The sequence below is a fragment of the Stegostoma tigrinum genome, chromosome 21 (assembly GCF_030684315.1).
Source record: "Stegostoma tigrinum isolate sSteTig4 chromosome 21, sSteTig4.hap1, whole genome shotgun sequence".
Lineage (NCBI taxonomy): Eukaryota > Metazoa > Chordata > Chondrichthyes > Orectolobiformes > Stegostomatidae > Stegostoma > Stegostoma tigrinum.
The window spans coordinates 29636147-29648158 of record NC_081374.1 but is presented as its reverse complement, the minus strand read 5'-3'; the positions used below and the strand labels follow the sequence as shown (position 1 = coordinate 29648158).

General features: G+C 40.9%; 1 protein-coding gene across 5 annotated transcripts in view; it reads right to left on the bottom strand.

Moving 5' to 3' along the window:
• The window catches only part of LOC125462997 (metabotropic glutamate receptor 4-like), a 1119827-nt gene that overhangs the window by 404313 nt on the left and 703502 nt on the right, over nt 1-12012 (bottom strand). Inside the window, exon 8 of one of the 5 annotated variants that reach the window (XM_059653419.1) lies at nt 11656-11676. The exons of the other annotated variants lie outside the window; for them this stretch is intronic. Within the exon in view, the coding sequence (XP_059509402.1) occupies nt 11663-11676 (14 nt within the window). The 3' untranslated portion in view covers nt 11656-11662. Of the gene's footprint in view, nt 1-11655; nt 11677-12012 lie in introns of those variants that run through there. 5 annotated transcript variants of the gene reach the window in all.

The window sequence follows — 12012 nt, the reverse complement described above, 5'->3', positions numbered from 1 at the left end:
CATGCAATTAATCAGAAGTGTATTTTAATGGAATTCCATTTCTTTCTTGATTAATGCTAGGCTACAATATCTCATTTAGCTGTAGAAACAAAGATATATAGACATCCAAAGGTGTTCAAATCTAACTAAGGATTCAATTTCTTCATTATCTCCACATAGATATTAGCATATCAATATTCCTGGCCATTGATGTGATCCTTTAATACGTTCAAACTTCATTTAATCAGTTCACAATCCTGTTTTCCTTATTAATTTTACCTTTCTTCTACTATCTTATATTTTATCACTCCGATTTCCTTTTTAATTTCCTTCTGACTTCTGTCACCACTGATTCATGTTTATCCTGCAAAGGCCTCATTAATGCAACAGCTTACAGAGAAACTGATTGAATACAATATGTACACTTCATTTGATATTTAGGAATATCCCTTGATAAACAAATGTATCATCGTACAGGAGGTATTTTCTTTGTTCTTATGGAAGTGTTTGGTTTCAAACCAATTTTTTCAACCAAGACAGGAAAGTGTATTTTTTAATATCAGGATGTCTACTTTTTTAAGAGGATCTGACTTGTCCTGTTTGGATATGCTGAATGCAATATTTGACATCATTAACTTACACTAAGAATTGTCAAAGTGCCAGGAAATTCTAATAAACTGATATAAGCCACTCCTGTGGAGACCAGACAAATATAAATCTGCAGTTTCAGTGCCAAGATAAGTGAGCCAAGTTAGGAAATATGGCAGCTCACCACATCTCTAAGCAAACAGCACCCCATTTGGAGGGATCTTGATTCAGTTTGGACTTATGCAGGATGGACCTCACTATCCCTGATTCGAGGTGACCACAAAGGCTGTCGAGAACCAAAGTAGTCTGGTTAAAATGTCTAACTTGGTTCTCTGTAACATCATCTCAGTTTTTTTCCTTAAACATTAAACCCTCATGATTTCAACTTTCAATTTCTCTCCCTCCCTCACCCCCACCAATTACCAGCTGACTTGTGCCAACCCATGCGCAAGACATATCCACATACTAATTTGTACCCCATATGCCAGTTTAGTTTAAAATCATGTCACCCCATATCTATTGTTCCTTATAGTCCTTGAGCAACTTAATGCCAACTTATGCCAAAATGTGACACTACCCACTCCTGTAGCCACTTAAAATCACAAAACCAATTCAAGTCCCCTCCATTCAATGGCCACTGAAAGTCTCTATGCAAATAGGCATGTTGAAACTGCTAGCACAGATTTTGTAACCACATATGTACATGCTTTATTCTTTTCAATTTGTAAAGGGTGATGAATTTAAATAACTTGACATACTAACAATGTCTAGGTCTAGTGTTACAGGAGCTGACATAAATATTGCCTCAACGAGTACAAGTAGCCTGCAGGAGACAAAAGCCCACATGACTGTGACTGATCAGACATCTATTCTAAAAATTCCTAACTCTCACACAGCTGGATAAGACATATGCCATTATGGTGGTTTTGAATTCAGCAATGAGTTCAAATGCCCCTGGTGAGTTTGGATTTCCCTGCGTGTAAATGCCTCGACCCTTTCCCCTCTTGTTAAAATGGAATCTAATGAAAATGCAAATGGATCATCAGGATCTGGATCTCACTTGGCATTTTTAAATGTCCTGACATCTCACTGACCATGGCAATCTCCACAGTGTATTTTATGGATGCTATTATTGGTCTACCTTATTACAACAAGCTGAATTTAAAATATTCAAACAGTTTCTGTTCCTGTTAGGAGGCTGATGTTGCAGTAGCATGGCTGCAAAAAGCTATTTTCAGTACCTGCTGAGATCGACTCTCGGTTACTCTTCTCCAGGCAATTTGCTTGACCCGGTTAAACTCAGACCTAGGCACAGCTGAATTATGTGTTAAAATAGCAGGAACAAATCAGAATACAACTGCAGGTCTTTTGGCTCTGCCTCTGAAACAAACCATATCCAAGATAAACAGGAGCAGACACGGAAGGAAACAAAGATTTTTGGGGGAAGGTAAAAATCATGATTTGCAGGAACTGTATTTTTTATAATTTATTTTATATGCTTTATGTTATGAGGAATAGATCTTAAGCCCTAGGAAATGCAATTGCTCACAGGTAAAAGCAACTCAAGTGCAAGATCTAAATTGATGCAGTCGTGCTCTCAGTGAGAAGATCTGACCTTTGGGTTCACATACTGGTAAACTACATGAGACACCTCCTCCCACCTACCCTCCTGCAAAAATTCCATCTCCTATTCCCAAATCCTTCGCCTCTGCTCCCAGGATGAGGCATTCCACTCCCGCATATCCCAGATGTCCACGTTTTTCAAGGACTGCAACTTTCCCCCCCACAGTGATCGAGAACGCCCTTGACCGTGTCTCCCACATTTCCCGCAACACATCCCTCACACCCCACCCCCGCAATAACCGCCCAAAGAGGATCCCCCTCGTTCTCACACACCACCCCACCAACCTCCAGATACAACGCATCATCCTCCGACACTTCCGCCATCTACAATCCGACCCCACCACCCAAGACATTTTTCCATCCCCACCCTTGTCTGCCTTCTGGAGAGACCACTCTCTCCGTGACTCCCTTGTCCGCTCCACACTCCCCTCCAACCCCACCACACCCGGCACCTTCCCCTGCAACCACAGGAAGTGCGACACTTGCCCCCACACCTCCTCCCTCACCCCCAAGATTACTTTCCATATCAAGTAGATGTTCACCTGCAAATCTGCCAATGTGGTATACTGTATCCACTGTACCCGGTGTGGCTTCCTCTACACTGGGGAAACCAAACGAAGGTTTGGGGGCCACTTTGCAGAACACCTCCGCTCGGTTCGCAATAAACAACTGCACCTTCCAGTCGTGAACCATTTTAGCTCCCCCTCTCAATCCTTAGACGACATGTCCATCATGGACCTCCTGCAGTGCCACAATGATGCCACCCGAAGGTTGCAGGAACAGCAACTCATATTCCACTTGGGAACCCTGCAGCCCAATGTTATCAATGTAGACTTCACAAGCTTCAAAATCTCCCCTTCCCCCACTGCATCCCAAAACCAGCCCAGCTCATCCCCTCCCCCCACTACATCCCAAAACCAGCCCAGCTCGTCCCTGCCTCCCTAACCTGTTCTTCCTCTTACCTATCTCCTCCTCCCACCTCAAGCTGCACCTCCATTTCCCACCTACTAACCTCATCCCGCCTCGTTGTCCTGTCCGTCCTCCCCGGACTGACCGATCACCTCCTTACGTCCCCACCTATCTTATCCTCTATCCATCTTCGGTCCACCTCCCCCTCTCTATTTATTTCAGAACCCTCTCCCCATCCCCCTCTCTGATGAAGGATCTTGGCCCAAAATGTCAGCTTTGGTGCTCCTGAGATGCTGCTTGGCCTGCTGTGTTCATCCAGCTTCACACTTTGTTATCATGGATTCTCCAGCATCTGCAGTTACCATTATCTCTGAGTACTATCAACATTTTCTGTTGAGTAAAATTAATGGACAGAAATTGTGGAAGTCCATCACTGATTCCCAGTATGCACTCAATGTCAATGCCTCTACTCTGGGAGAGAGATATTAGATCATTCTTCCAATTTTTGCATGCAGCGACTAAATGTGGGAAATAGCTTACCCATGGAATCAGTGTAAGTGGAGGATGTTAGAAACTGGACAGTGATGGATGGTCTGTTGCGAAACAGGACCATTGACAGTAATCAATGGTTCATCACTTCTTACCTCTTAAAAAAAGCTGCATGGATCTAGTGATTCCTGTTTACAAGGAAAGAAATGCAAATGCCTTGACATTGGACAGGACTTTTATCCCTAGGTCCCAATCCCACCTTCAGGATGAAATAAAGATCAGATTCCAGAAATACTGATGATGAGACCCAAAGAGAAAGTTTCACCAATTAATTACTTGCCTCCAAGGATTTTGTCCAATTAAGGACTTTGGGTGAGTTCCTGAGCCCAGAATGCCATTACAAGAAGTTCCAGCACCACAAGAACAACAGCCCACTATCATTCAGTGAAAGTGGATAACACAGGTTGGGAAACTAGAAGGTGTTACTAGATCAAGGCATTCTTTCAAGAATTGAGACTGTAGATAAGGTAAATTTGAATAATGGAAAATAATGTGGAAGTGATTTGTTTCCTACCATTTCACATAAAGCAAATCAGAAACAAGAAACGCTCAGTTATTCCAAGCAATATTGATCAGTCAGTGTGCTTGAAAGAGGAGACTCCCACAGCAAGATTGGTTACTCCTGAAGCCGAACAAATTGATGCCTAAAGTGATTGCTGAGGGACACAAACAGCACTGCAAGGTTCTAAAATATACTTACCTGAATGTAGAGCAGAGACAGTACGAATGTTCCTTACTCAAACCCATTTTCATAGATCATAGGTCTTCTCTTTCCTCATCTTCCCTCTCACTTCACTCCCTTCCCTTCTAACTTGATCAAACCAACTTCCATCAACCCCTCCATCATTAATTAGAGAATCAATGCTAGTTTCACTGCAATTTTATCTTCAACATCACTTTGCCAGAATGCTGCAGACACAAACAGATGCAATGGAATGAAACAGTGATTAGAATGAGAGTTTGCAACCACAAATAGTTAAGACAAATAGCATAAATGTGTTCCAAATTAGATAATAAAAAATGAGGAAGAAGGGAACAGAATGCTATGTTGATAAAGCAGGATAGATGAGGAATTGAGGGAAGATGATATGGAGCATAAACACTAACATGGACCAATTGTGCTAAATGATCTGTCTGGCGCTGTGCATTCTATGTGGTTTTACATAGTTGGAGTTAATGGGACTGAAAATCTATCAACTCAATTTTGAGGTTCTTAATCCTCTGCAACATACAATAATAAAATTTCTCTATTCCAGAATCACTGAATAGTTATAGCCGAGCAACCAAAGAAATTATTGATTTTTCTAAAGAGAAAGTAGCATTTCACCAGATGATATGAAGATGAATACCACAATTTTCCTTTGGATGGTTAGCAGTGGATTCTTTGAACCAGAACAAACGCGCAATTTTATTTGCAGTATTTTCTGCTTTTGTTTTACCCTTTCACTTTGTGCTAAGTGACAGATTCCGTTGAATGACATAAAAGAAGCAAAAGCGTGGTTGTTCTATTCTGCTTTGAGATGATATTTGTTTGAATAGAAATAAAAATTGCTTTTATAGCCCCACATTTGTTTCACAATTGCCTCAATTTCAGTTGGCAGTAATTGCACAGTTGCAGAAAGAGCATTGATGGCAAGTTATGGAAGAAGAATATCTGAAGAATTACCAAGGTAACTTTTGCCCTGAAAATGAACATTATTAAGCTATCAATGAAAAGGTTGTCCTTCATAATGAAAATGACATTTCAATGTAATCATGAAATTAATGTCACTTTACTAGGCTACTACACTTAGGAGAAAATCACGCAAAAAAAAATCACTTTGGCATCCATAACAATGTCAGATATCAAACAAAGTCAAAGGGCAGAACAGAACATAGAAAACAGCCTATAAAGGTCAATCAAACAGGACCAGCAGCTAAAAGCAACTCATTTAAGGCACTAAAGAAGGGACAAAATAGTAAGGAAGTACAAAGAGGTGAAATTGATCCTTTTTAATGAAGACTAAGAATGAAGATGTGGTCTTTTTAAAGGAACAGCACAAGTGTCAGATATTTACAGAGTAATTTGGTTCAGTGACTATTAATGAGGAATTTGACAAAATTGATTGGAGATGGTAGATACAATATATAAGACAGAATCTGAGAGCCAGGAAATCTGGTTCACTTTAGGATAGATAAACCACTTGGTCCAGACAGCTTGCAACCAAGGTTGCTGAAGAGAGTGGGTGGGGATGGCAGAAGGGTTTGCAATAATCTACCAATCTCATCCATCTGTAGAAGAGGTCCTATTGCATTGGACAGGGGCAAATGTGACACTTCTGTTCAAGAAACATGTAAAGACATTCCTAACTCCCATGAAGCATTGCTGTTCTGTCCCACTTATTATTTATATGCCTTAGTTTGTTGGGTAGTTGCCAACCACGCCAACAAACTGAGGCATATAAACAACAATTGGGATAGAATGCCAATGCATCACTGGAGGCACACTGACCATGTTACCTAACAGGATGCCAAAATGTTTGCAATCAAACACATCGGCTCAGTGAGCAAGTCTACAACCCGAGCTACTAATCTTTTCAAAAACTTTAAACTCCTAAATCCCTGCAATCTTTCAGTATAATCTCACTGTGGATAACATTTTAGAAACAATGATAAGGAATATGGCATGTTTGCCTTCATCAGCCGGGGGATGGAGTACAAGAGTCGACAAACCATGTTGTAGCCCTTGCTGGGCTGTATCTGCAGTATTGTGTGCAGTTTCAGTCACCACCTTACTAGAAGGATGTGCAAGATTTGGAAAGACTACACAGCAGGTTCACCAGGATGTTGCCCAGCCTGGAGGGCACTGGTTAAGAGGACAGGTTAATTAGATGACAGTTGAGAGGAGACCTGATAGGGAACAACAAAATAATGAGAGGCATAGATAGGGAGGATAGTCAGAGGCCTTTTTCCCAGGATTTAAGTTTCAATTACAAGGGGGCACAGGTTAAAGGTGAGGGGGGAAATTTTAAGGGAGATGTATGAGGAAATATTTTCACAACAGAGGTAAGAGCCTAAAATGCACTACCACAGGAGGTGGTGGAAACAGGCACGTTGTCAACATTTAAAAGGCACCTGGATGGTTACATGAAGAGGGAGGGAAGAGAAGGATACAGACCAAATAAAGGCAAAAGGTTGTTTTTTTTAAATTTAGTCAGGGCATGATGATCGGCGCAGGCTCAGAGGGCCAAAGGGCTTATTTCTGTGCCACACCTCTCTTTTGTTCTTTTCTTTTGTAACTCCTTTGATGGACAAATTTCCCCTATGTTGGAAAGATGTGCCCGAGGAATTGGTTGAATTTGGAATATTTTCATAAAAGTTGAGAATTTTAATTTAATGTGCACTGTATGTGAAAAGCATAATTTACAACTAGTTTGACAGCTTGAATATAGAGTTGAGAGAAGGTATAATATGAAAATCTTAAAACAGGTCCCACCTTACATTCATCTGAATATCAAAAAGAACAAAACTGTTCAGATGGCCTCAGTTGCAAAGTTATTTATAGTCTCTTTGGTTCATTAGTGTAAGCCAGAGTTCTTGAAATTTAATTTCCTGTATGTGCCATTTTATCATTTAGGAAAGGTCAGTAAATATCATCGGCATATTCATTTCCAGAAAATTGATGACTAAAAGTCCTATTCAACACAAGTTGTGTAGCTGAGGACTGTTTTGTCACAACTGACTTTCATTAAGTAACAATTCTTGGCACAAATTCTACTAAGAGTTACCACAATGGGGGAAAGGTGGCAGATGCCTCATTACTTTTAAGAAATATTATTCTCTATTCAAGCATTACTGGCCTATTCACACACTAGTGTGAAAGTGCCCTATCTCAATTGATCTCAGAAGCTAAGCAAACTCAGGCCTAGTTAATAGTTGGATGGGAGGTTACAGAGATATACCAGGTGCAGTAAGCTTAAAGGGTCTTGTGGCACAAAAGTGTTATCCTTACCTCTAGACAGATGGTCTGGGATCAAGTTCCACCTGGCATCTAGATGTACTGTCTCATGTCAAAGCAGATGGATATATAGCACATATACTAGGGAGGACCATTACGTGACCAAACAAATGCCTGAAAAACTATTGCAAATTATACTACTTTTTATCTTGTTCAAGTTGGTTGCATTATAAATCACGAGGATCTCTACTCCTGAGAGTAAATTGGATTTTGACAGTTCTTTTTTAATCTTTTTTCTACATTTAATAATCATGCTTCCCTTGGCCATATGTATTGCAGTAGCATCCATGACCTTTTTAGCAAGCTGGTGGCAAACATGGCTCGACAGGTTGGGAATCTACTCATTGGAGTTTTGCAGAATGAGAGGTGATCTTATTGAAACATACAGAACTCTGAAGGGATGTAACAGCGTAAATGCTGAGAGGATGTTTCCCCTCAAGGGGGAGTTAAGGACCAGAGAATACAGTCGCAGAATAAAGGGACACCAATGTAAGACAGAGATAAAGAGTTATTTCTTCTTTCAGAGAGTTGAGTGTCTCTGGAACTCCATGCCACAGAGAGCTGTGGGGGTACTGTCCTTGCATATTATTAGGACTAAGATAAATAGATACTTTATCAGGAGGGAATCAAGGGTAACAGGGATAAGGCAGGAAAGTGGGCATGAGGAATGAGGGTTCGATCATGATCATGTCGAAAGGTGGGGCATGTACCAGGGGCAAAACAGCCTACTCTTGATCCTATTTCTTATGGTCTGGTTAAAGTTCTAATCCAGCTGAATCAATCTCATGGAGCTTGAAAAGAAGAAATATTTCTTTCTTTCTTTCCCAGCTTTATGCTGTGTATAAAAATCTGGCCTCCGCACAAAATTTTTCTCAGAGGGCAAATAAAAACAGTGCTCAACGCTTGCTCACTTTTAAAGCTGCATCCAACTCTTGCCATGTTGGTTGTTACATAAGACACAATCTATAAAAAGGACTAACCGACGTTATGAGATAAGCTGCACCCATCAAGATATAACAGGCTGTACCTGAGAGGACCTAATCAGAGTTTCTAATGGGCTCCCAGTGTTTTGAACAGCATTCGGTGTTGTCTGCCATGACTACCAGTGTGTTTCAGTAGTAGCAATGTGAACTTACACTTAAGTTGATTCTGATGTCTCAACGAGATCAACATGCATCTCAGATGTAACGTTAGTAGCGATGGATAGGGTGAATAGCCAAGGTCTTTTTCCCAGGGTGGTGGAGTCCAAAATCAGAGGGTATATATTTAAGCTGAGAGGGGAAAGATGTAAAAGGGACCTAAGGGGCAACTTTTTCTCACAGGTGGTGGTGCATGTATGAATTGAGTTGCCAGAGGAAATGATGGAGGCTGGTGAAATTACAACATTTAAAAGGCATCTGGACGAGTACATGAATAGGAAGGGTTTTAGAGGGATATGGGCCAAATGCTGGCAAATGGGAATAGATTAATTTAGGGTATCTGATGGGCATGGATGAGTTGGGCCAAAGGGTCTGTACAGCTCTAAGACTTTATGTAATCATCCAATTTATTGTTCACCAACACTGAGCCTTTCTTCTGTAAAGAGTTTGAGTGGACTCATTTCCTACAGAGTATCAGTATTTTATATTAATGCCAACAACAAACATTGATGGCAGTGAATCTACCTAAAGTTTCTCAGCCTGATCATAATATTGTGACATAATATTTCAGTTTCCATATCATTAAAATTTCTATTCTTAGCCCTTTACAGATTGTAGCAAACCATTCTGCTTTGAAGTACTTTTAGCATGGCAGGGTAGCCCAGCAGTCCTATCACTGGACATTTACACTACCAAACAACAGCTTCAAATCCAAAGATAATTGGAACTGCAGATGCTGGAGAATCCAAGATAAAAAAGTGTAGAGCTGGATGAACACAGCAGGCCAAGCAGCATCTTAGGAGCACAAAAGCTGACGTTTCGGGCCTAGACCCTTCATCAGAGAGGGGGATGGGGAGAGGGAACTGGAATAAATAGGGAGAGAGGAGGAGGTGGATCGGAGATAGATAGAGGAGAAGATCAGTGGACAAGAGAGTTGCATTGGGAGAGAGGTCCCCTGAGGTTTATCTGGAGGGAGGAGGGTAACTTCTTCAGATTAGGCATCCCTAGATGAGACTTTGTAATGAGGTTAAAATTATACCAGAGATAATAGGATCTGCAGATGCTACAGAATCCAAGGTAACAAAGTGTGGAGCTGGATGAACGCAGCAGGCCAAGCAACATCTTCTTAGGAGCACAAAAGCTGACATTTCAGGCCTAGACCCTTCATTAGCAGTGGGAGAGGGGTAGACGGTTCTGAAATAAATAGGGAGAGAGTGACAAACCTCGGGGGATCTCTCGCTCACTGCAACTCTCTTGTCCACCTATCTTCTCCTCTATCCATCTTTGATCCACCTCCACCCCCTTCCCTATTTATTTCAGAACCCTCTCGCTCTCCCCCATTTCTGATGAAGGGTCTAGGCCCGAAACATCAGCTTTTGCGCTCCTAAGATGCTGCTTGGCCTGGTGTGTTCATCCAGCTCTACGCTTCAAATCCAAATCCTAGTCTTGACTGGCATTCAAGTTCATCAACTTTCCATTGCTAGCATTTCACTGATTCTTTGCATTTTAATATAGGATCCTGAGCTTGACTGTACTACTACATCACTGCGCTCGGTAAACAACTGGACCATTACTCACACAAATAACTTCGCAAATAGTGGCATAACAGTCTGTTCCATATCTTTTGAATTTCTACACTTACTCCTGAATTAACTTGAACTTTATTCTTTTTCATGAGTCTCAAAGGCCATTAGTGGTGCTTGTTTTAGAGCAATCTTAAATTACCTGTCACAACTAAAACAGTTGTCCTGCACATCATCTGATAAATAGGAAAAAAGAACAAGATTAGGGAGTACTCAACGAATGGCAGGATGTTTAGGGTGCTCAGAGGAACACAGGGATCTTGGAACGTTCTGCACAGATCCATGAAAGTGGCAGGGCATGTTCATACAGTCGTTAAGAAAGCAAACAGGATGCTTGCCTTTATTAGTCAAGGCATAGATTACAAAAGCAGGGAGGTCATGTTGGAGTTACACAGAATTTTGGTTAGCTCATAGCTGGAGAGCAGTGTATAAAGAGGTGTACATGATCATGAAGAGCATGGACAGAATAGATAGAAAGTAGTTGTTCCGCTTCGTAGAAAGCTCAAGAATAAGGGGAAATGCTTTTAAAATGTAAGGCAGGAAGTTTAGAAAAGATTTGAGGAAAGCATTTTTCACCCAGATGGAGGTGGGGTTCTGGAATGCTTTGCCTGGAAGGGTGGTTGAGGCAGGTAACCTCACAACCTTTCAAAGCCTTGGATGGACACTTAAAGTGTGATAACATTCATGGCTATGGAACTAGTGTGGAAAAGTGAGACGAGGAGAGATAGTGTATTTTTGATAGTACAGACTTGATGGGCTGAAGAGCCTCTTCTCTACTGTATGATTTATTGATCAAGATCACCCACAGAGAGGAATCAGAGAACCTTACTTGTGTTTTATCAGATATATCAAAACTCGCATTTCATAGATTTTTGCTGATATACTGGGGAGCTTTCATCAGTTTCAGAATCAACTCTAAAATTTTCTGGCACAACACATTTATCCTTATATTAGATTACAAATATATGTTACATCAAATGTCTTTAATAATTGTGTAATGTCTCTTTAAAAATCAAGGAGACATTTTTCAGTAAAAATGCTAAGATCGCTTTCAAGGAATAAAGAGAATTGAGGTTGACAGTTTAAACTACAATGTTGTTGAACTTGTATGCAATTATTTTTCCAGCTTGTTGAAGTATTCATTGTGACCATTTTTCCTGACAGGAAATGATGTACATGAGCCGGTGGAATTTTTCTTGTTAGTGATTAGACATGTAGAAAAACTCATCAATTTCAGTGCTGGAAGATGTTTGGGTAAAGCTTTGCTCAAAATACTTGAGGATATCATCCACCATTCAAATCACTTTCCCTACAAAACACACCAAAACCACAATTAGCATTTTATCAGTCTTTACCAAGATAAGTTGGAATGCAGAAAGGTTGGCACAAAATGGTGCCCAACTGCATCCCATTGACATTCATATTGCCAAGAGCAACAAAATTGGCATATCAGCCCTCTATACCAATTGAACCAACTAAATTTTGAGTGTGTTTTTTCCTGCATTGGGAGTGGGATGCCATCCAGTGAAATCCTGTTCCGCTATCGGTCTTCAGCCGTCCTTTGTGAGCACTCAATGACCCCTTTCTTTAAGCATTACTCAACCTGTTTGCAGGACCCCCCCACCACCACCCTCACACCCAACCA